At 41.0% G+C, this 25,147-nt stretch overlaps 4 protein-coding genes across 4 annotated transcripts in view; 2 read left to right on the top strand and 2 right to left on the bottom strand.

Annotated features, from left to right (window-relative positions):
- Window positions 1-2,402, top strand: part of ubap1lb (ubiquitin associated protein 1-like b) — a 20,786-nt gene extending 18,384 nt beyond the window's left edge. The window contains exons 5-6 of the mRNA XM_061042974.1: window positions 939-1,040; window positions 1,743-2,402. Coding sequence (XP_060898957.1) covers window positions 939-1,040; window positions 1,743-1,877 — 237 coding nt within the window. The 3' untranslated portion in view covers window positions 1,878-2,402. The remainder of the gene's footprint in view (window positions 1-938; window positions 1,041-1,742) is intronic.
- A 2,123-nt stretch (window positions 2,403-4,525) lies between these two features.
- On the bottom strand, window positions 4,526-6,385 carry kbtbd13a (kelch repeat and BTB domain containing 13a). The gene has a single exon (XM_061043928.1). It carries the CDS (start codon window positions 6,383-6,385, stop codon window positions 4,865-4,867), a length of 1,521 nt encoding a protein of 506 aa, XP_060899911.1. The 3' UTR covers window positions 4,526-4,864.
- A 2,518-nt stretch (window positions 6,386-8,903) lies between these two features.
- On the top strand, window positions 8,904-17,353 carry rasl12 (RAS-like, family 12). The gene is made up of 5 exons (XM_061043023.1): window positions 8,904-9,322; window positions 9,719-9,775; window positions 10,474-10,547; window positions 12,663-12,842; window positions 14,844-17,353. The coding sequence occupies exons 1-5, from the start codon at window positions 9,202-9,204 to the stop codon at window positions 15,165-15,167; spliced, it is 756 nt and encodes a 251-aa protein (XP_060899006.1). The 5' UTR covers window positions 8,904-9,201; the 3' UTR covers window positions 15,168-17,353.
- Window positions 17,354-18,001: 648 nt separating this feature from the next.
- On the bottom strand, window positions 18,002-24,568 carry si:cabz01068815.1 (solute carrier family 51 subunit beta). The gene is made up of 5 exons (XM_061042961.1): window positions 24,418-24,568; window positions 23,936-24,316; window positions 19,606-19,728; window positions 19,052-19,142; window positions 18,002-18,477 (listed from the first exon to the last, which is right to left on the bottom strand). Exons 1-5 carry the CDS (start codon window positions 24,455-24,457, stop codon window positions 18,042-18,044), a joined length of 1,071 nt encoding a protein of 356 aa, XP_060898944.1. The 5' UTR covers window positions 24,458-24,568; the 3' UTR covers window positions 18,002-18,041.
- Window positions 24,569-25,147: the final 579 nt, after the last annotated feature.

Raw genomic sequence — 25,147 nt, 5'->3', positions numbered from 1 at the left:
CTCTGTGTGTGTGTCAGTGTTTACCTCTCTCTCTGTGTGTCAGTGTTTACCTCTCTCTGTGTGTGTGTCAGTGTTTACCTCTCTCTCTGTGTGTCAGTGTTTACCTCTCTGTGTGTGTCAGTGTTTACCTCTCTGTGTCTGTCAGTGTTTACCTCTCTGTGTGTCTGTCAGTGTTTACCTCTCTCTGTGTGTCTGTCAGTGTTTACCTCTCTGTGTGTGTGTGTCAGTGTTTACCTCTCTGTGTCTGTCAGTGTTTACCTCTCTGTGTGTGTCTGTCCGTCAGTTTGCAGAGATGAAGAAGCACAGACAAGCTGCTCAACACACAGAGAGCACAGATCAAATCTGTGTTCACTCTGCAGGATACAGAATGTTAGCTTAGTTAGCTTAATAGCTTCAGTAACAGCTGTTGTACCTGGCACAGCTCCAGGAATACAGGAATACTCCAGGAATCTTCTGATACTAGTATCAGAAGAACTGTCTCACCTTCTTATACTATATGCTATATTTTTAAAGATCTTGTCGAGGTCTTTCTCTGAAACATTTACGATATACAAACAGCCTTTTGTTCACCTGCTCACAACTCGCAATAATGACACACAAGAGTAAGCATTCTGCCCCTATTGCCCAATGCAAAAATGATAATCAATTGAAGAAGAAATCCTGTTTATTCATGTAATCATTCATTTATCTAGCTATGGATGGTGATAAAACAGTTTCTTTAGTTATAGAAAATTTTATTTTATGTCCTCATCATTTTTTTTTACAAGAGAGAGTTAGGAAGACGAGGTGTAAATGTATTGTTCAGATGGGAAAGTGACATAGTTTGACTCTCAAAGACATTTACAGAGAGTCCGGCCTGTACTCTTGGGGGAATGTATATATTCCATAGGGTCCACCCATAAACCGTGCCTGAATTGTACTTCTGTGTGTGTGTGCAGATCCTGAGTTACCTGGTGGCCTGTGACCACCTGTGTCAGCTGGGTTATGACATGGCTCAGGTAGAAGAGGCTCTGGAGATGTTCCAGAACTGTGAGACAAAGGTAAGACCTACTGAGGGATCACTTTAAGTGCTTAGTGCACAAAACTCCTAAAACTTCCTGAATGTTTAGAGGTGAGTTGCATGTGTGAACTCAAACCGGCAAAAATGTTTTCACTCTGACTTTATCTGGAATTTTTCCTGCCAGTCCCCTGGTAAATTTTGTGCATGAATGAGTCAGAGTGAGCTGACGCTTTTCCCGTTCGGGGTCGGGTGGGGATGGAGCCAATCCCAGCTGTCATTGGGCGAGAGGCGGGGTTACACCCTGGACTGTTTCAACAGGAAATATTTTTTTTAATTCACTGTGAACCTTACTGTGAACAGGAAGTGGTGGACATGTTCATATCCTGCAACAGATGCACAACCATAGACCGAATGCGTGCAAACAGTGTGATCTCCGTAATGCAAACTGCTTCACATTGTTTTCTGTCCACCAGTATGTTCTTCCCCACTCCAATGTTGATATTTTGAATGTATAAAAATGGTCATTATAGCATTATAGACTTTGATGCACGAGCATGTTCTTTTTAAGTTATATCCCCCCCTGTCCGACAGGGACAGTGTCCCACTTTAAGGTGCATGTGTGAACAATCCACTCATATAGATTTCAGGGGGAAGCCTGCTTGGAATTTTCTTGATATTTTCAGGAGTGCACGTGTAAAAAAACGGCTTTTGATGAACAATGTTCCTCTGTGCTTGTGTGCAGGCTGAGGAGTTCCTGCATCTGCTCAGTCAGTTCAACGAGATGGGCTTCCAGCAGAACGCCATCAAAGAGGTGCTGCTGGTCCATGAAAACCACAGAGAGCGAGCACTGGAGGAGCTGATGATGCGAGTGGCATGACGTTTACATTAATATAGTCATTTACCGCAGGAGAATGTGAAAATAATATTACAGCTGAATATAGACGGTGGCCTTCTAGCTGAACAGTGGTGGACAAAGTACACAACTTCATTACCTGAGTCCTGAAAGTAGAGATACTCCTGGTCATATGTTACTATAATACAAGTGAAAGTTGCTCATTCACATGATTCATTCAGTTAAAGAACTGGAGTACTTGCTTTGAAATATATTTAAATATTTAAACTTCCTTTTAAAAAATGAAAAATATTGCTGCATTTTCAGAATGTATGATTGCCAGCAAGAATACATGTAGGTTTACGTTCTGCTGTGTTCGGTTTATTTAGAAAACATTATTTACATTTTTCAAACACTGAGGGATACAGATTTGCAGATTGGTTGCTCCCAAACAACCAAAAAACAAAACAATCAAAAAGACATGGTGAGCAGAGAAAATGTCAGCCAAGCTATTGTGAACATTCACATTTCAAACATGGGCTAAATATATATCGCCATGGGTGCTCAGGTGGAGAATCATCAACCACCATTACCACTAAATGCACTGCTGATTGACCTTTGCTCTGCGTTTGCTCTACGTTCAACCGCGGAGACGCAGGATGTACACTTATGGCAACACTGCTTACACAAACCACACTCAGAACTACACAAACACAGTTTATTGTCTTTCTGATCAAATTCATCAGCTGACTTCAGAGCACAAGAAGCGAGTAAAGAGAACATTCATAGAAACATAGAGGAGTCAAAAGTATGGTATTTGTCTTTCAATTGTAGTGGAGTAAAAGTCACAAGTTTCCCCCCAAAATAATACTCAAGTAGAGAACAGATACAGAAAAAAACAAGTAAATGTACTTTGGTACTGTCCACCACTGAAGCTCAGTGATGTTTATTACAGTTGTGTGGAGGAACATGATGATGATAGTGATAAGCCAACGTTTCCATTCATGTATTTATTAACTTTTGATTACAGTCACACTCTGTGTCAGTGTATTGTGTTATCTTATCAATGTGAAATGATGTGAACAGTTACTCTATTAAACATGCACACCACACCGCTGCCTTTCTATTTCCCCCCCCCCCACTATTTCCTCCTCTTGGTTCTTCTTTCATGGAATCTCGTTAAATCTATCAAATGAGGGTCAGAGTCCATCAGGATCAGAAACACCAACACAGCATCAACAGAGTTCACAGACCTCTCTGATCAGATGTCATGTTCAAGATTCAGCTGGACTGATATTCTCATGAAAAGCAGATGAAGACCTGCAGGTATAACAATTATTTCCACATAAAAAAACGAAAAAGCATAAAGGATGAATTATATAAACTATAACTGAAGGGGTGACAAAGAGAAAAAGTACAGAGGATTTAAGATTTGGGTCAGTGATTTATTTTTCAGTTTGTATCTGCTCTTCCAAATGGGTCTGACATCAATCAATCAATCCTTATAGGGCCAATTCACAACACATGTTACCTCAAGACACTTCACAAAAGAGCAGGTAAAACACCTTACTCATTGATATATTATCTACTAAGACCCAACATGAATCACTCATGAGCACAGCACTAAACCTTGAGCAATGTTAGGCAGCCTGTTAGGCCATCTGCTCAGTCTGTGCTGGGCTTGAAAAGTGGGATAGAGGGAGATGCAGGGAAAAAGTTGTTTCTTGCTTCCTTTGAAACCTTAAAGTGTGTTCAGCCCTCGGACTGTAAAAAGAATGGATGATTGAATACCTCAACTCAAGTGAAGCCAAAAAAAAATTAGAGCTCATTAACTCTGCCTCCTCTGTGATTACAGATCTGGGTCAATCTATAATATCAAAATACACATCAGATAAACAGTTAAACTGTCACTCCTCAGTGGAGACTCAGTGGACACAGATGGACAGGAGATCCACACCTGGAACAGAACGTCCATCAGAAAAATCCAGGTCATCAAACTGTGACCTGGTCAGCCTCAAGCAGCTGGAAGCAGCAGGGAAGTTCATCCAGACAGTTCATGAAGGAGGAGGGGAGATTAGCCCGGCTGTGACAGAGTTGAGGTGATGTCATGAACACTGACCGGATGGTTTTGGGCTTCCATAGTATCATAGGAAAGGGGAATATTCACTGGTTTTATTTAACTGAAGCAAAACTTGAGTAATAACCACAAAAATGTTGGTCAGAGCACTACTTTATTAAACCCTTTTAAAGGCGTAATATGCGATTTTTTGATCCAGCAGATGTCGCCCTTGAGCACCAGCATGAAACCAAAACAACTCTCACTGCATTGTTGTGTTAGCATGCTAATGCTAGCAATCTTTATTATGCTCGCATCTTCACACTGCATGTAAATTTACCTGAAATGAGCGTGATCTAGAAACACAGTTAATCAGTGAGTACAGTATGTTATTCTTCTTTTCTCTAGTCCCTCAATTAAACAACTTTTATACACGAGGGGAGGAGTCAGCCGGCCGTCCGGGCGATGTAAACAAAGTGAAGATAGGACTCTGAAAACTCTGAAAACATCACAGACAGTGGGACTCGGGTGTTACACCCATTGTAGACAGTCATGACTCACAGAGTTATTTTCAGAGGGTATACTTGATTTATATTATATTTAAGTGTGAAGAATTGCATATAAACCACTTTAATGATCCTGTGATGAGTTTGTAGCTGGTTAAGAAACAGACTGAAATGAATAGTGATGCCTCTGTATAACCCACAAAAGCAAACGAGACAGTCAGCGACAAGATTGATTATTTCAATAGTTGTATTAAATGCCTGAAGCCACTGTCATGGGGTAGGTGTTAGATGAAGTGAGAAGCTATTTATATATTTCACTGTTGAAAGACGGAATAATAATTTTTTGGTTAAAAACAAATTTGTAGACATACACGGGACAAATCAGCAAAGAGTCACTGCTTTGTCCACAGTCAGCGCCAAAATAGACATAAATAAAAAGTCCCTCTCATGACCATTAAAGTAATGACAACTCATAGGTTATCAGAACACTGTGGGGAGATTCTGTGACAGCTTCTGATGTCTCTGAGGTTTTGCTCCAGGTTCTGATCCACAGAGTTCTCTATAAAGGGGGCTCTGGTTTTAGGCAGCCTCATTAGAAATGTATATATAGATCCAATTCTTCCAAAACCGTTCATTTCACGCTTCAGCCTCCATGTTTGGTCCTCTACAGTGAACTCTGTGGTCGCCTCTCGGCTGAGCGTGAACACTGAGTCTCCTCGGACCACGGCGGTGAACAGAGAACTTTTACTGTTCCCGTACTGTCCCAACATGGCCGTCCACTGCCCCGAGCTCAGGTTGTAGCGATCCATCACACATTGTAAAAAATCCTCACAAGGCCCATTACGCAGCACATACAGATTGTCCTTATGGGCCACCATATGGAGACCATAACTGTGCTGGCGGATTAGTGTGGTGACCAGCAGCCACCTGTCCTGTTCAGGTACGTACTCGTGTATATCTGTGGCCCCTTGACCCCTCCAGAGACAGATAAAGATCCTGTTCATGGTTATTGCAGAGACCACTGAGGCTGCAGGGGACGGGAGGGGAGATACAGACCTCCAGCTTCCATCAGATACTCTGTATCTCTCCACAGACGACAGTGCCTTCATGTTGGACTCGCCCCCCAGTGCGTACAGGCAGCCGTCATGACCAATCAGACTGAAGTTGTAGCGTAGCTGTTGGGGGCCGCAGACGATGGACCAAGTGTTGGCTGCAGGACAGTAACAGAAACCAGTCTCTACCACCTTTTTGCTCACATTGTGCACCCCTCCCATGATGTAGAGTTTGTTGTCCAGGACAGCCAAACCGGCCATGGTGGTGCTGGTGCTCAAAGGAAGGTGAGTCAGGACCTTCCAGTCTCTGCTGGTCTCGTCCAGGTAGCAGACGGTTCTCTGCAGGTCCTTCAGCAGCTCGGAGGAGGGCGAGTGGCTGCACACGGCCATGTAGCTTCTGGGCTGTAGGGACTCGATGTAGTCCACCAGGGCACATGGTAAGGTGTGGATCTCGTCCTGCAGGTCAGGGGAGAGGTCTCTGATGAACAGCGCTGAGCTGTGGGACAGATCCCAGACCCCAAAGGTGGATGCAGTGTGGTACATCAGCAGGCAGTTCTCAGAATCGATCACACTAATGAGGTGTTTAGTCAGGGCTGGCACCTGCAGGAAGGCTGCACACTCGATGGCTTCTACGATCTGATCACTATTTAGCATAGGCTGCTTCCTGTCAAGGACCTGCAGCAGGACCAGGAAGCCCAGAGCCCCCACACACCTCAGCTGGATCTCGTCCTGTCTGCACTCTCTCATCCCAGACTGGAACAGAGCTCTAAAGTACTCACAGTTCTCAGTGAGAAGTCTTCGATCCACATCAAAAGAGCTGCCATCGATCACCACCCTGAAGATGTGAGGGTGCTTACAGGAACCCAGCTGTGGCCAGCTGCTGGACTCCATCAGGTCCAAGCTGCTGGACTCCATGGCTTCCCTGATGTAGATCTTCATCACATAATCTGTTATGTCTTTGCTTGTGTCTCCTTTCTGTTTCTCTGAGTTTGTTTCTCTGCTCCGTGTCTCTGCTCTGTGTCTGTGTGGTTGTCTCTGTGCTCTATGTCTCTGTATTTGTCTCTGTGCTCTGTGTGGTTGTCTCTCTGCTCTGTGTCTGTGTGGTTGTCTCTGTGCTCTATGTCTCTGTATTTGTCTCTGTGCTCTGTGTGGTTGTCTCTCTGCTCTGTGTCTGTGTGGTTGTCTCTGTGCTCTGTGTTTGTGTGGTTGTCTCTGTGTCTCTGTATTTGTGGCTCTGCTCTGAGCGCAGCTCTATAGATAGCAGACACTCTGTGCGACTCTGGCTCACTGATGACATGCAGTCGCAGAGGAAAGACGAGCCGATAATGTGATGATGGTTCATGTTGCTCTTTGTTTGTTACTGGACAGCTGAGTCTGACCTTGAGTGTCTGAACAGTCCCTCATTAACAATGGGTACTTACCTGGTTTACACAGTGTACATGTTTTAATACATGCACACAGGAAGTTGTGTTACTTTTTTACTGAATATTTTTTCCCTCTGAAACTGCTGCCATGCGACTGTGAAATAAGAGATTTCATTTGACTCTGCACCCAATTACACACTCACAAGACAGATGTATATAGGGGCGGCTGTGGCTCCGTTGGTAGATCAGAAGATTATGATTAGTTGCGTCTAATGGTCACTTTACATAGCAGCCTCTGCCATCATTGTGTGAATGTATAGGTGTGACATGCGGTGTAAAAAGCGCTTTTAGTAGTCAGAAGACTTGAAAAGCGTTATACAAGCTCAAGTCCATTTATCATTTACCATGTATAAGAAGTGGCCTAAAGCTGCATTATTTCTAATGGACATCAGGGGGCGACTTCACTGGTGAATGATAAAATTCACCTACTTCTCAGTTTTCTCAGACATAAATCACTCTGTAACATTTTCCTAATACATTAAAGGGACACTTCACCCGTTGAAACATGAATCTGTATTGACATTGGGTCATATATGTAGAAATGTGAAATACATTTTGAAGTTGGTGGCTTCTTGGCTGTGAAAAGGCAGAAAGTGTCTTTTTGGTTCATGTGGATGAAAGACACCAAATCCCAGAATGCACAGCACCGCAGGCCACTCCCACTAAGGTCCTCTATTTCAGAATCAGAAATACTTTATTAATCCCAGAGGGAAATTCGATCGTTACAGTTTCTCCAAAATATACACGGCCAGCGCTAGCGGCCCTGGTGGCCTGTCAGCAGCAACCATCTCACCGCTATATTTATATTTTTTCGCCATTATCTGCTTTCTCCATAGAGCCTGTTAGCATAGCTTCCAAGCAATATGGCGGACGTTAAGTTTCGATTCTGGGAGTGAGTTCCCACCCACTGATCTGTGATAGGTCTGTAGCTTCAGTGGTTGAAAATATGAGGAACTAGCGTTGTAGTTTCACCCCGCTAACCACAACAGCTTCCGATGATGCAAAATGATGATTTTTGCGTCACTGGAAGCTCCTTTACAGACTTAGAAATACAAAGATTTCACATCTCAGGGGAAAATGAGGGCGGGATGCACGACCATTCAAAAATACTACCAGGTTTCTAATGATGCAAAGATTAATGCAAATGGGTGAAGTATCCCTTTAAGGGTCTTAATCTGTAGTTTCAAGTCTTCTTAAATACAGTATGATCTTTCTTCGGTAAATAACGGGCCCATTTAAGGCTCAGTTATGCTTTACATATGATTATAATTTAGTTTTTATATAACCAACACTATACCCACATACTTCCATGCATCCTTTTCACTGGATCAAATGTAAATAATGCATTCACTAGAGAGCATAGTCTTGCAAGGACCTTCACTTCTCCTTCGCTGCCTTCGAGTCGACATTCACTTCAAATCCGATCTCCACCCAGCTGTTCTGTTGTTGAGGTCTTGTCCCTGCTCGGGCGAGGTTAGATCATATATTTTTATAGCTCCTAACCAACTCACATCTTTCTGTAAAAAAGTTCTGCCCTTTTCCAAAGTATCGTTCTTTGTTTAGCTAGTCTGTGTTGGACTACACTTCTCGTCAGTGCCTCCACAATTCACGCTAGTATTGCAGCATTTTGCGTGTATCAATAAGCTTCCAGAAGCAATATGTGGGCAGAAGCCTTATATACTACCGTATATGCGTATCAAATGTAGAGCATAAATTAGCCTTCAGAGTCAAGTGGACCAAAAAGCAGACTTTAGGGCAGGGTGGCCTGAAATTGAAAAGTCTTCTTCAAAACAGCAGTACACAAACCAATGAGTGATGTCATGTTTTTTTTTTAAACATATATTTTTATACAGCTGTTGAGAGCAGCCCCAGTTAAACCTCAGCCAAGTGTCTTTTTGAGTGTGCCTGTTTCCTTTGGTGGAGATGTGATGTGGGGGTGGGGCAGGCCCGGGAGAGGCTGAGACAGCCCATGTACGGAGACAAATACACATTTTTTTTTTTTTTTTTTTAAGAAAAAGGAAAGATCTTCTGACTAAATCAAACTGTGAGAGGTTTCAGTTGCAACTGATCCCCCTGCATGGTTCCGCTTCAACGAGCTCTGTTTGAAGAGTTTTTCCTAAAATGGAGAGGTCATCTGTGTGCTGCTCTCCTGGGAGCTAAGGGCTCTCCTAATTCAGGATCTGGACTACAAACAGTAAGATCTGTGAGGAAAATGTTCCCTTTTTCTGGACTTGTTGGAAAAGAAGAAAACCCACAAAGCCAGCCTGAAGACTGGAGATATCATGCATCATGAGAGAGGTTAGCTGCAGTCTTTGAGGTGTTTGTGGACACATGATCATGTTTGGGAAAGTAAAGACGGGTCAGCCTGCAGCAGCAGCAGCAGCAGGTCCAGACTCAAGTCCAGCTGAGTGTAACCTGGTACTGCTCGGCATGATGGGCTCCGGGAAGTCAGGTAAGAATCCTTTTGTTTTACCTTCATTAACAACTATGAGCAAAGCTTAGAAACAACTTCACAATGTTTCATTATATTAGCTGGTAATCGGTTAGTTTGTCGGTTCCTAACAGTAAAAGTAAGTATATAAACTTCTTCTCAAGTACAATAGCACAAAGTCAGATTAAAGTCAGAGTTATCAGCTAACTACAGAATGAAGAAATGATGCCACAGAGAAGCTGAAGATCTGGATTTATTCATTTTCATTTATTATATTTGTATTTAGCCTGGTGCTAACATGAATATTAATGCAGAGCCGGTTTTCCCAGGACCCTTTCTGACCCCTGATGCTCCTCTGAAGGTCCCTAAAGGCCTCTGTGGGCCCTCAGTCTCAGTTCCACTGTGTTTGTTTTTCAGCGCTGACAGTGAAGTTCCTAACCAAGAGATTCATCAGTGAGTACGACCCTCTGCTCGGTGAGACCCCATACACACAATAAACTGAAATACATTTAATCTGAAGTAGATCTAAACTGAAGCACATTTAAACTGAAGTAAACGATGGACCTTTGTGTATGATGTAACATTTTGTGTACAACATGTAAATGTGTTTTTTTGTAAAATGTGTGTGTGTGTGTGAAATGTAGGTGTTTGCTTGTTAAATGCATGACTGTAAAATGAAGTTTAACAATATATCTGAGTGAAATGTAAATGTGTAGCACGTCATTGTGTAACACATTTAGGTGTAACATGAATGTTTGTAACATGTCTGTGAAACATGTGATATGTACACATGTAGCATGTTTGTGTTTAAAATGTATGCATTACATGTGTGTAGCATATATTTCTGTAACACGTACAACAGGGTTGTGTATTTGTTAGCATGTAACATGCTGAGTGTACTACTGTGAAACATCTGTGTGTCTTTCATGTCTGAAACAGGTTATTATTTACAGTCTATGGTTTGAACATGTATTTGTGTGTGACACAAGTTTGCTTGTAACATGTATGTGAGTAACATGTGTTACATGTATGTAAACTATATGTTTGTGACCGGTCTGTATACCATGCATTAGTGTGGCACACATACATTTATGTGTATAACATGTAACAGTGTGTGTAACATGATGACATGTGAATATATAACATGTGTACATGTATTGTGTATTTTTCAGAGGATGTGTATACCTCAGAACAGATGGTAGACCAGCAGCCGGTTACAGTCAGAGTGATGGACACCTGTGACCAGGTGAGCCTTTATCATGAATTAACTATTGAGTTTGAGTCCATGATAACAGAAACTCAGGTTCACACCTCTACCTCACTATGTTCACACTTACAGAAGTTATTGTTATTCAGAGAAGGAAACTGACACATGGTCTGTGTAACACACATTTCAGAGATAATGTACAGAGAGTAAGTTGTTAAGGTGGAACAGAACCCTGAAAGGGCGAGCATTGATGCAAAGTTGAAGGGTTCTGTACGGTGGCCGGTAGGGGTCAAACGCTCATCAACTGATGAAACGACATACATTTAGATAAAAAGGCGCAGCATATATAGAAACGCTGCACATTCAAAAGCAAATGCAAACTACCACAACAAGTGCAAAGACACAAACGTGCTGCAAAGAAACAAACACACTGCAAAGAAACAAACACACTGCAAAGAAACAAACACACTGCAAAGACACAAACGTGCTGCAAAGAAACAAACACACTGCAAAGAAACAAACACACTGCAAAGACACAAACGTGCTGCAAAGAAACAAACACACTGCAAAGAAACAAACACACTGCAAAGAAACAAACGTGCTGCAAAAGAAACAAACACACTGCAAAGAAACAAACGTGCTGCAAAGAAACAAACGTGCTGCAAAGAAACAAACGTGCTGCAAAGAAACAAACGTGCTGCAAAGAAACAAACACACTGCAAAGAAACAAACGTGCTGCAAAAGAAACAAACACACTGCAAAGAAACAAACGTGCTGCAAAGAAACAAACACACTGCAAAGAAACAAACGTGCTGCAAAGAAACAAACGTGCTGCAAAGAAACAAACACACTGCAAAGGAACAAACGTGCTGCAAAAGAAACAAACACACTGCAAAGAAACAAACACACTGCAAAGAAACAAACGTGCTACAAAGAAACAAACACACTGCAAAGAAACAAACGTGCTGCAAAGAAACAAACACACTGCAAAGAAACAAACACACTGCAAAGAAACAAACGTGCTGCAAAGACACAAACACACTGCAAAGAAACAAACACACTGCAAAGAAACAAACACACTGCAAAGAAAAAAACGTGCTGCAAAAGAAACAAACACACTGCAAAGAAACAAACGTGCTGCAAAGACACAAACGCGCTGCAAAAACACAAACGCGCTGCAAATAGGCAAAACAACTGCATAAGCATCAAATGCGCTGCAAGTACAGAAACGAAACTTAAGTCAAAATACACACAACCAGAAAACAACTGCAAACACAGGAACCCGGCAAGTTCAGTAACATTGAAGTTATCCTGTGTCTTACAACGATACAACTTCCATATCTAAACATAACTTTCTGATCCTAGCTGTCTCTCTTACTCTCTCCCGTAAATAAACAGTTCCACAGCACCCCTAGAGGCCTGGAGCACTTCCGTTTAAGGCTGAACTTGCAGCGTTTCTGTGTTTGCAGTTGTTTTCTGGTTTCATCAGTTGATGAGCATTTGACCCCTACCGGCCACCGTAGTTCTGCTCACCCTGACGTGGTTCCTTGGCCATTAAAACATGCTCACAATACATCATCTTGCTAATTATGTGCCCACTTACTCAGAAAATGAATATTTTAAACAAACTATTGTTTGGGAAATTACGTCATTGATTTAAACATGACTTATTTCTATCGTTGAAAAGATGGTTTGTTGGTATCTACAGTTAGAGCTGTGTACTCTTTACTCTGTGACCTTCATGAACTATGGCTCAACTAGTTATCAATACTCACATACTGAACATTTCCACTGATGGTTTACTGAGACAAGGTGAACAGATCCAAATGAGTCAGTGCACCATCACTGTCGGAGTCTGATAAGATTTACTTTTCCATTAACTAGTCTTTAAACGTCACTGTATCACATGTCACATTTTAACATAATTGGCCACCTTCAGTTCAGTAGATTTATCTCATAACCTGCGTTTTAGGGTCTTTAAACATCTCTTTACAAACGTCAAAATCATCTCCTTTCTCTTTTTCTCACTTTTAACAAAACGTCAAATTAAGCAGATTCTTTTAGTGGATTTATATCATATGTGTGTGTGTGTATGTGTGTGTGTGTGTGTGTGTGTGTGTGTGTGTGTGTGTGTGTGTGTGTGTGTGTGTGTAGGATGGTCCTGCTAACATTGAGCGATACCTGTCCTGGGCCAGTGTCTTCATGGTGGTCTACAGCATCGACAGCATGGAGAGCTTTAAACGCTGCCAGCCATACCTGCACATGCTCAGTCTACGCGGGAAAACTCCCATAATCCTCCTTGGCAACAAGCTGGACATGGATCCATACAGGCTGGTATCTCTGTGTACCTGAGTGTGTCTGTGTGTGCCTGTGTGTGTCTAATTCATGCAATAAAGCTGCAGACAGGTGAACAGTGAACACTATGAAAAGAAGCACAGCAGATGTTGAAGTCCAACTACCTGAACTGAGTGCAAGTCAAGAGCAGGACTGCAGACTTTGGGTTACTCAGACCAGTCAAAGTCCTACACACTAGATGACAGAATAACAATAACATGTTGAATAAACAGACTTCATCACTCCAAAAAAATGCCTTTTAAGATCCACACACCAATAAAATATCCCCAAAATTCAAGTATAAAGTTCCCTTCATTCATTCACATAGTCAGTACGTTTACATGCGTTTATATAATATCTATTGTGTTAGTCCGAATGAAACTGGACTTTTAAAATGCATGTTAACATGTAAGTCCGACTGAAGGCTTTCAAAATTGAATTCCTTGAAGTCGCACTACCGCACCTAAGTGGTTGGAGATCGAACTGACTCTTGCCACAATCCCCATGCCTGGAAGTTGAACAGCATGAATACGTAGCATAGCAATAGTAGCAATAGTCACATTGTTCTCTGCCTTTAGATATCATTATGAGCTAAAGGCAGAGCAAGTATTGCATTTGAACCAAAAGTGAAATGTAGAGCATGTACAAAATGCACAGAGCTGTAAAGTTGTCAAGTTCTCTCCACTTTGCCATTTGTTAACTTACTAACTTGTTAGCAAGGTTAACCAGAAGATCTAATTATAACCAGATGAAAGGGGGCCTATCGCCTACCATACCAAAGGCAGACACATGTCCATAAATTGATTCTCTAAAATCCTTGAGAAGGACCAGATGTTGAAGAATGCATAATGTTCCATTCCCGTATTTATGGTACTCTTTGTTTGGTTGCTTGTAGAAGTGTAAGTGTACAGGATATCTACTTCTTCTTCTTCTTCTTCTTCTAATGAACGTCCTGCAGGCTGTACACTTTAAAGTGTGATACTGCCCCCAGAGACAATGTGGTTAAGATGCAGCACCTCATCGTTGTCAATCAGAAATGTCAATAAACACAAGACCCCTTTTTGTGTTATAGGCAGGTGTAACATCTCTGTTTGTATCTTAGGTAGACACCTGTCTTTTTGTCTCAGGTAGATGTTACACCTGTCTTTGTGTCTGAGGTAGATGTTACACCTGTATTTGTGTCTCAGGTAGATGTGACACCTGTATTTGTGTCTGAGGTAGATGTGACACCTGTATTTGTGTCTGAGGTAGATGTGACACCTGTATTTGTGTCTCAGGTAGATGTTACACCTGTATTTGTGTCTGAGGTAGATGTGACACCTGTATTTGTGTCTGAGGTAGATGTGACACCTGTATTTGTGTCTGAGGTAGATGTGACACCTGTATTTGTGTCTCAGGTAGATGTTACACCTGTATTTGTGTCTCAGGTAGATGTTACACCTGTCTTTGTGTCTCAGGTAGATGTTACACCTGTATTTGTGTCTCAGGTAGATGTTACACCTGTATTTGTGTCTCAGGTAGATGTTACACCTGTCTTTGTGTCTCAGGTAGATGTTACACCTGTATTTGTGTCTCAGGTAGATGTGACACCTGTATTTGTGTCTCAGGTAGATGTTACACCTGTCTTTGTGTCTCAGGTAGATGTTACACCTGTATTTGTGTCTCAGGTAGATGTGACACCTGTATTTGTGTCTCAGGTAGATGTTACACCTGTCTTTGTGTCTCAGGTAGATGTTACACCTGTATTTGTGTCTCAGGTAGATGTGACACCTGTATTTGTGTCTCAGGTAGATGTTACACCTGTCTTTGTGTCTCAGGTAGATGTGACACCTGTATTTGTGTCTCAGGTAGATGTTACACCTGTCTTTGTGTCTCAGGTAGATGTGACACCTGTCTTTGTGTCTCAGGTAGATGTGACACCTGTCTTTGTGTCTCAGGTAGATGTGACACCTGTGTTTTAGTTTCAAGTGAATGATAAATTTGTGTTTGTGTGTCAGGCAGGTGAGTCAGAGGGAAGCAGAGGATTTGGCGTCCTGCTTCAGCTGTGTGTTTTTCGAGGTGTCAGCCTGTCTGGACTTCCTGTCTGTGCAGCACGTCTTCTTTGAGGCAGTGAGGAGGGTGAGGAGGGGACGTGGTCGCCTGGTTCCCGCAGTCTGCATCAGCGAGGACAGAGCGCTTCTCCCTCCCTCCTTCTTCACCACCCCCTGCTACAAGGAGCTGCCGGCCCCGACCACCGCCAAACTGGTCACAGTGAGGACTTCCAGAGCTCAGAGCAAACGCAGAGCCACCACCCTCACCCTGCTTAAAGGATTCAAGATCTTCTGACCGACGGGATACAGACTAAACTGAGTTGATGACAAACAGATGTGTACTGTCCCAGACGCTCTCTAATGATGGACCATCTCACACGTCTGAATCATTTACATCTACTGTCTGTAAAACCAGGTCTTAGCTTTAAACACTACAATACCCAGAAGTCTTTGCCTTTACTGCACAATGACACAAAGTCAGCTGCAGGCACCAATCAGAGACATTGCTAAGACAAACCACCTGCTAAATGCTGTCATACTTTTTTGCCTTGGTTTCTGAAATTAAGCTTAAAACACCACACTCTCTACCTACAGTATGAATCACAACTAACACGCTAAACAATCTGAAACTCCTCAATTGGATGTTTCTTGCTCTCCTTTCCCATCTAAATTGAACATTCAGAGCCTGGTCTTCTTTACCTCCTTTTATTAATAAAGTGTTCCACTGACTGCCCATACAGGCCTTGTGAAATTCATGTAGGACTGGATTTGCAGCATTTTTCTATTTGCAGTTGGTTTCTGAACATGAATCTGTCTCATTCTTTTATCCATCATGTATTAGAAGTGTGTTTCATTTGTTTGAACTTGTCTGCTAAAATTGTACTGTATACAAATTGTATTGTATTTAAAACATATTTGAGCAAAGTTAACCCTTTGACTTGCATTGTAACCACGCGGTTGACCTTTTTTCCACTGCAATATTGCTGTTTTTAAAACTCTGAAAACCTATCTTTGGCTGTTTATCCTCATTCACCTCATTGAATAGTGTATGTAACCCTGATTATGTCCATAATTATCATTGTCTTAAAACTGTGGAAAATACCGGTAGTGACTCAGCACAGCTCCTCAGAAATCTCACAGAACAAGAGCAAACGTCTGGGTAAAAAACATTTATAGACCCTCTAACAATCATAATTTAGTTGAAGGAAATAAATATATTTAAAATATATCTCTACGATTCCTCAGAAAACATGGTTGACCATTCGGTTCAGTTGCCTAGCTCAAGTCACTAATTTCTTATTTTGTTCACCTTTTCTAACCATTGCTACTCATTCAATTTGTTGAATAAATTATAGGTTATTTTAACAAGTTCTACTCTCTGTGATGTTTATATATGAAAAAACATTTTGTTGCAGAAATGAAAGAAATCCATTCATGCCCAAAGTAACCCTAAACATATATCTGCTTCCTGATTGGGTAATCTGAAAAATATAACCTGAAATGTTGCTTAATGAAGAGGCAGGAACACAATTTTACCAACAAATATTTTTTTGCAAATGGATTTCTTACTGTGGAAGTCAAAGGGTTTTTAATGAATGAGAACTAAAAGAGGACTTAAAATAGAGAAATGAGGTGAGTAAAGGAGAATGAGAGAAAAGATAAATTGCATGAAGATGTCATGTTTTCAATCTGGTTTCATTATAAATTAATTAAATGTATAAAACCATTTTATATCTTTATCATTTTCTTTACCGACTCCATCATTCACCACAATTTGAATCTTCATGGGACGGTACACTGTGATGTGACAGAACAAAAGTGAACTGTTTTTAAGTCAACATAGTACATGTGTACATTTAAAGATAGATTTATAAAAATATAAAATGATCTCTCTCTTATTATTTGTGTAATAACAAACTAACAAGCGTTCACAGATTTAAAATGAGTACTACAGCTTGATGAAGTCAAAGGTCATCATTTATGTAACGTTTGGTTGAGTTTAATGTGCACCAGCTACTGCAGAATTTAAAGGAATACTTTACACTGTGATTTACACTGTGATGAATAAGAATATTGACCGCTGAGACATTGATGACGTGTACAGACATTTTCTCAAGATCATGAAAGTTAAAACGTTATCACTGGAAAACCAGCGTTGTAATGCTGAGATAGCGGGATAAAAGAATATTCTCTAGAAAACAGAAATGTTCTCATTATCACTTGAACATTTTGTATGAATTCTTTCTGTATAAATCATTTGAAACATTGTTGTTGTTGTTGTTGTTGTTGTTGTTGTTGTTGTTGTTGTTGTTGTTGTGTAAAGGTTGCCAAATACAATATGTTGTGTAAAACGAGTGGGCATAATAAGACAAAGCTTCAGCCCACACCTTTAAATTCCACATTGTAATTGTTTTGCAAATATGTGTTTTTGTCGGGGAGAAATGTTTAATTCGGACCGAAATAAACTACAACTGAACTGAATTTAATATTTGACCCCATGTCCCATCTGTTGGTGTCACTGTTCAAGAGCGCTTCTGTTGTCAGTTTTATTACACAGTCTATAGTTCAGAACCAACGTAAAGGAAAACTTTCAAACCTAGAGATATCTCGATCAAGGTAAGTTCATTTTGACACGGTTCCTGGAGAAGGAGTCGAATGTAGCCCAGCTGTGTGAGAGGTGATGATAGAAGACAGACAAGGTGGTGTTTGGTTACTGATCTGGAAGGCTGACAGTAAGTGTGTTTTAACAATTTGAATTAAACCAGATAATCCTGCAGATGTGAAAATGAGCTTCACTCTGAACACAGGTTTAAGCAGGGAAATGTTGATTTATTACAAAAGCGCTATATAAGCTCAAGTCCATTTACCATTTACCATTTACAAGCACTAACTCTGGACAATGTATATGATTAGAAGAATAACGGCAAGTAAATAATTTGAAACAAAAATATATATAAAACAAACAGCAAATCCTTTTGAGTGTCAAACTAATGTATTCTCCACAGTGAATGTGAACCTGAGATTTTCTTGGACTCATAAAGATGATTCTTTGCAACTTATTAGCATTAGCAGCTAACATCCTGCAGGTGGTGCGTGGGACGCGAAGCTGTTTACGAGTCCAATAAACATCTGCAGATAAATATTCCAACACATCTATAATCTTAACTCTTTACTCCTCCGCCTTTACTAGCTCATCAGGAACCAACTCATCGGCTGACACCTCCACATGTTGCTCCACATGTTGCTCCACTTGTTGCTCCACATGTTGCTCCACTTGTTGCTCCGCCTGTTGCTCCATTTGTTGCTCCACATGTTGCTCCACTTGTTGCTCCACTTGTTGCTCCTCCTTCTGCTCCTCCTCTGGGTCTGAGTACAGGCAGGAGGTATTTCCGTCCCTCCATGTGACCACTATGCTTCCTGCTTTGAGCTCGCTCAGCTCCCCATTGGACGGTGGGGGTTTGTTCCCCTGCTGCAGCCTGTTAGGCGAAGGCGAGGTTTTACTGCTGCTGTCATCACCGATCGCTGAAATAACCCGGAGCTGTTCCCCCTCACTCATCTGAGCCAGAGCGGCTGCGGCTTTGTACTTTGCAATCTTCTTTCTGTTCCTGCAGGGCAAAAGACAAGAAACTGTATTTTTCAGCCGCCTTTTATATAGGTTCATTTAAAAAAGTGTAGAGGGTCGTATTTACTCAAAATGGACTGCAGCCGCTAATAGCTCCAAAAACTGTGAATCATGTGCTCCCCCCAGGTCTTATTTACAAACAATATAGCATTAATGTGTTTGTCGCAAACATGCCTAAATAGTTGTCCTGCTCCGTGCTATTGTTTTGTATCTGAATGTGGAGAGAAGATATCTTCAGATGACAAAGCTCAATTCAGTCCACACAAAAAAATTATGAGGGAGGGGAAATGAGGGGCAGTCACCACCAACTCTCGGCAGGCGATACATTTTAAACTGCCGAGAGCTGGTAGTGACTGCCCATAATGCCTCCATTTGCCTAAATTTGCCCAAACGGCACAGCGATGCTGTTTGCTCTGCAGCATGGTCAGTGGTGCATTTAACCCTTTGTTTGTGTGTTTTGTGCATTAGATGGCATAATTTGCACAGGTTTAGCGGTTGCAAAAGCAGCGCAATCCTTTTGTGAATCCGACCCTCACTGTTAAAGATCAGGGGCGTACTTGTTGGCCATTGCTCCCATCCCTAGCAGTAGAAAGCCGACAAGCAGGCAGACAAAGGCAACACCCAGCAGCACATAATTCCAGACGGTCGCTGCAACCAAACAAGAAAAAGATCTGTTAAACACACAGCTTATACAATGAAACAACAGGACTTTTCTATGATCAGGTTTTTTGAAATACCCATTTGTATCATATTTTTGAGTATCCTGCTTATTGTCCGATTTTCTGTGTATCCTCTGTATTTTCTGGTTATGCTCAGATTTTAAAGTATCTCGCAAGGTATGGAGCATGTTGTGGTTGTATGTAAACATCTGATCCTGCTTTTAGAAACGTGAACATGCTGACAGGATCCTGTGTATGTATGATTGGCTTTAGTGCTGATGTTTGAAACATTTGAAAGGAATATATATCAATTCACACGTTGAGACAAGCAAATACACATTTAATAAAACTGTTATATAGACCTCAGTGTCTTGATTACCATTCTTAACATTTTGAAAACATTTTCATGTTGACTGTTGTATTGTGGGCGGAGCTTAAGCAGCAGTACTTACGGTCCTCTGTGCGGTAGAACCAGCGGAGATACTCTCTCTGTTCCTCCGTCATGGCCGCCCTCTCACCTGTCTGATCACCCTTTGCCTCAAACTCATCAGGTTCAACAGATGCCCTCTTTGATCCTGAACAACAAACAAACAGAACACAGAGTTCCCAAATAAACTAAAATACATATATTTTGTTTACCAAGTTTATTGATCATTCAAACATTGGATAGTTCCTGTGTAACCAACTCAGGTTTTAATAATTTCAATAAAGACAGATGAAGCCAATGCAACTGCAGTTCTTTGAGTGTCCACTTGAGGCTGGCTGCAAAAGCCCTGGAAGTCATCTTAACAGCCCATGTTAAAATGGCCCATAATGACAACATTATTAAACATTTTACAGCCTGGTAAATAAAACAAATCTGATATGAACGTCATGTCTTTATCGGCACACATTGTATGGCACGTGATTTGAAAAAAAAAAATCTGTATTGAATTTATGAAGGATAAGAGTTATTCATAATTAGGGGCAATCAGGCAGAATGTACCTGTTTGCAGGGAGGCTAAGGCCCCCATCTCTTCTACCTCTTTCTATGTTACTACATTGACAGTTAGGTTAAGACAGCAATTCCAACATGGCGACCGCCATCACTGGGTATCAAAATTCCCCTTCAGTAACCGATGGGTGACATCACTGAGACTATGTCCATGTTTTATCCAGTCTATGGTGGAGACCAATACAGAGCTCAAAGAGAGAGCTCACTGGACACAAACACTCAGCGAATTTTGAATGTGCATGAATGGAATATTATTAAATGTAATCCCATCGGTCACAATAGTGACCGTAAAAAACGTTTTCAGTTAAAAGGTGATAAAAATGTTACTGAATGTTTTATCAATGCATTTCCAATAAATATTGAAATAAAAAAACCTCTCAATGTCATTTGTGCATTGTCAGATGTGTAGTGTAAATTGTCACGTGACCTGAGCTGTTCACTTCCTGTTTGCAACTTTAGATGATGATGGCTGCATCAAAGTAAATATAAAGATAACAGAAATGTTTTTGGTACACATCATCTTTAAGATGTCTAGTATTGATGTATGTATTTACAATCACTCAACTTTGCTTTTTGTGATCACAGAATGAGTAAATGTTTTGACCCAGTGGGATAACACAGTGTATCTAGGTGTGCACATACTCACATAAATATAAGGAGTTCTTGTCCTACCAAACTATGTACTCTGTTCTTTCTTTTAGTTTAACTTTGAATGAAATTCTGAATATGCTGGACCTAGGAGACCATCCAGATAAGGTATGCAATATTGTGATTGTCCCTCATAATGACAAAGATGCTGTCGTCAGTGATTGTGATAGCAATGGGTCTGATATGGACTATGAGGGAGAGACAGGCCATTTGCCAGCCAAGCTGTTGAGTGCATGTTCTGAACTGATGCAAAAAGAAAACGAAAGAAACAATGAGGATGACTGTCCCCCCACTACTATCCCATCTCTACCCACCATTGATATCAAAGAGTTAGGGATGTCTACCCCTAAGAGGGTCCAGCCAGAAGAGCCAGGGGCCTCTCCCTGCCAGAGGGTGCAGTCAAAAGAGACACAGGCCAATGTGCAGGTGGTGAAAAATAAGGACAGAGTGTTCAAACGATCTAAGAGACCTACCACAGCTGGGATTCCAACACACACAGTATACAGCCCAAATGCTGCAGAATGTGTAAAACAAAATCTCCCCAACCCAATGGATGTTTTCCTACTATTGTATCCACCCTAGAGCTCACCGTTAAAATGTGGAACCTCTACTCTACCCAGACCAAGGACAAGCAATTGTATCTGAATATGGATGAGCTCCTTACATTCTAGTGAATCCTGATCACATCCGGTTACAGCTCTGTTTCAAGAAGACACATGTTCTGGTCACTTGATAGTGATGTACACAATAAAAGTATTTCAGATGCAATGCAAAGAAATCAATTTGATGACATGATGGCTTCAATTCATGTGGTTGACAACACAAAAATCACTGATTACCCATTTTTTAAGGTTAGGCCCATCCCATTCTTACAAAACCATGCCATTTCAGGAATGGCTGTCAGTAAATAAAAGTATCATCCCATACTATGGCCGCTGTGGATGTAAACCATTTATAAAGGGTAAACCAATCCTTTTCGGTTACAAGCTATGGAGCCTTGCGTCATCCAGTGTTTACATGAATCACATGGAGCCATATGGTGGATCCCACAATCTCCTCCCTGAGACTGGGTTGGCTCAGGGACACAGTGTTGTCCTCGGTCTTGCAGATCAAGCTCAGGTGCCACAAGGACGCAAATTCTTCCATGACAACCTCTTCACCTCACTAAGTCTCCTTGATGAAAGGACAAAAAGTGGATTTGGGAGCTCTGGAACAATGAGGCAAAATTGTCTGTTTGATGTCCCATTCAAGTCACAGAGGGACTTCAAGAAGTTACCTCGGGGAACCTCTGAGGTTCTGACCCAAGGAGAGAAGATGCTGGTCCGTTGGAAAGACAATAATGTTGTCACAGTGGTAACAAACATGGAAGAGAAATGCAGTGAAACCTCTGTCAAGAGATGGAACAAAGAGATAAACAAATACAATGAGCACATGGGTGGTGTTGACCTTCACGACCTACAAGTTTCAAGATTCCATGTTTCAATCAGGTCCATGAAGTGGTGGTGGCCTTTCTTTTCGTGGTCTCTCAACAGTGCACTTGTAAACAGCCATTTCTTTTACAGAGATGTTATTGGAGGGACCATCGACCTGCTGACCTTCTCGCGAGAATGTTGCAGTCTCTTATGCAAAAGTTTGGTTCAAAACCATTGAGCCATGGAAGGACATCTCTTCTGGCCACAACAGTTAAAGATCAGGCAAGATATGACAAATATTCTCTCCGGCCAATCAATACAATGCAGCGGTTCCACAGATGTCGTCATTGTGACAAACGCACTACATGTGAAAAATGTAAAGCACCACTGCACATTGAGTGCTTCATGGGCAGTAGAAAAAGAAACAAGAGTGAAGAAAAAGAGCTGGAAAGTCAAAGAAGAAAAATCAATGGAAAAAGTCTGCATGAGGTGATGTGACAGAGTAAATACACTATATGGAAAAAGTTGACAAAGACAAGTATTGTTTCTAGAAAGGAAGGTCAATTGATGACAGTAGGTTTGATTTATCATTGTTCAAAAGTGTGATCCACATTTGCACTTGGTTCTGAGGCCTAAATATATGTAAAGTTTTAGTTCCGTTTAGGCCTTTAGTTGAATGCAGGCTGCCTCTATCCTGAATGACCTTCATGTTCTATGTGAATGTTGCACTAAAATGTTAAATTACAATGTTAAAATGAAAATTGCACTAAAGTAATGTCGCACTAAACAACAAGTTCAATACATGTTACACCTAGTAACAATGTTACGATAAAGTAATAAAGTGAGAAAACATGAAAGGTGTCATCATTTGCAGTGTTCATATCAAAGGTTTTTTTAATTTGTAAGATAGTCCCAATGCACTTGATAAAGCATTGTAGTGGCCGTGTTTGGGATTGCTAATAGTTTTAGAAATGTTAAAACTAAGATGGGTAAGAATTGCAATGACTGCAAAGAAGGAAACTGGTTAATTTAGTTTACACATTATCCCATTGTGAGCGATCATGAAACCCACTTTTTCACCCATTTTCCCATGAAAAAGAAAATAAATAATGATTGATTATTTCAAAGGGTTACTAATAACACATGATTTATACATTATCATGTCTGAGAAAAACATTGGGATTTAATGGGTTAATGGGCAATAGGCCCTCTTCACGTAGCAGCCTCTACCATCAGGGTATGATTGTGATGTGAATGGATAAATGTAGCGTTAAAGCACTTTGAGTGATCAAAAGACGGATAAAAAAAGGGTAAAGTTTACTGTGTGACTGCATCCATCTGTATACCATGTTAAACTATTCTGTTCCTAATAAATATACTTTTACCATTACTACTGTACAATTGTAGCCAGCTGTCACCAAATCTTTTTACTGATTGTTGTAGACTGTATTAGTCTATGGTTTGTCTCGTTCTCTCTCTGTTTCTCTGAGTCTGACACGGCCTCAGTCGATGGCTGTTCAACATGAGTTCTGCTCCAGGTTTGTGCCTGTTCAAAGTTTTCACTCACAACAATTACTTTGCTAAATGAATGTCTATTAATAATATAACAAAGAGCACAGTCTATGCCTTTTTTGTATTGTCTTGAGATAACAATTGTTTTGAATTGGCTCTTTACAGATTAAGTTTAATTGATTTTAAACCTCCCCCCTGTCTCTGATATTGACTTACGTAGTCTCTCCTGACAGATGTCTCCTCCATCCAGAGACCTCCACCTGGACTGTTTGCTGTCCTGTGAGAGTACCAGACGCCGACCATCGACGGACAGCAGCATGGAGGAGTTCCTGCTGATCAGTCTGTCCCTGTCACAGTCCCACAGTAACCCTGCTGGATCCGACCCGCTGCAGGACAAGGTCCGGAGAGGTCCTGGCTGCAAGTCTGACAAACATCTGGACGATGCCACATTCATGAGCATGCTCTGATCGATCCAGACCCACTGCTGAGACTCTGAGTCAAGGTCACACCTCCTGAGCAGGACCTCACCGGAAGCTGCTGAGTCCTCCACACACAGGCTGCGTCTGGTGTTATGGACCATGAAGGCCCCTGCAGGAGCTATGACACACAACAGGTACATAATAATGCATACATAAATCACACAGAGACACTCATGCATATATAAATATCATATAAATGTGTGAGTGTGAAGAACTCACCCAGTAGGAGAAGAAACCGTAACATCCTGTCAGCAAACATTTCTACACAAGAGGAGCAGATGTTTGAAAATCACACATAGTTCAACCTTTTCTCTTCAAACAGACGCACAGAAGACAGGCTCATTTCTCCTGATATGATAGTTTATATATTTATTTTATGAACTGAACGGAGGGTCCAGCTGGAGGTTTGAGAAATAAGGTTTGTCCTGGAGTTCCTGAAGGTTCATGCACTGCAAAAAGTCTGCTCTTAAAATAAATAAAAGGAAATGAAACTGGTAAAAAATGACATAAAAGGACATAAAAACAACTTAGAAAAAGTAGATTTATGTGATCGGAAAGACTTGAAATATTTAGTTAATATGTTTGAAATGTGCTTAAAATGATCATCCAGTGATTCAACTTCAAATCAATCTCTGCACAGCAGAATGTGTCACCACTGCAGAGGCTTATTTATGGTGCGTCTAAAGGGACAAAATAGCATGCGATTAATCGCCATTGAAAAAAATGTATGCATTAATATCAGTCCTTATTTAATCTTGATTAACAAGTTAATGTTGAGAGACAAAGTCACATTTGAATATTTAGATAATTAGGAACTAACTGAAAAAAACAGGTGAAATGTTGGACCATTACAAACTGCTCAAAATTCCATCATGCAAATATTGCAGATATCGATTCCTATGACGGGCCACGTTAAATTTTTTTTAAAAAAGATAAAAGTCGTAAATTT

The sequence above is a fragment of the Labrus mixtus genome, chromosome 1 (genome assembly GCF_963584025.1).
Source record: "Labrus mixtus chromosome 1, fLabMix1.1, whole genome shotgun sequence".
Taxonomy (NCBI): domain Eukaryota; kingdom Metazoa; phylum Chordata; class Actinopteri; order Labriformes; family Labridae; genus Labrus; species Labrus mixtus.
The sequence above is the reverse complement of the archived record's forward strand: the minus strand, read 5'-3'. Positions and strand labels throughout refer to the sequence as shown.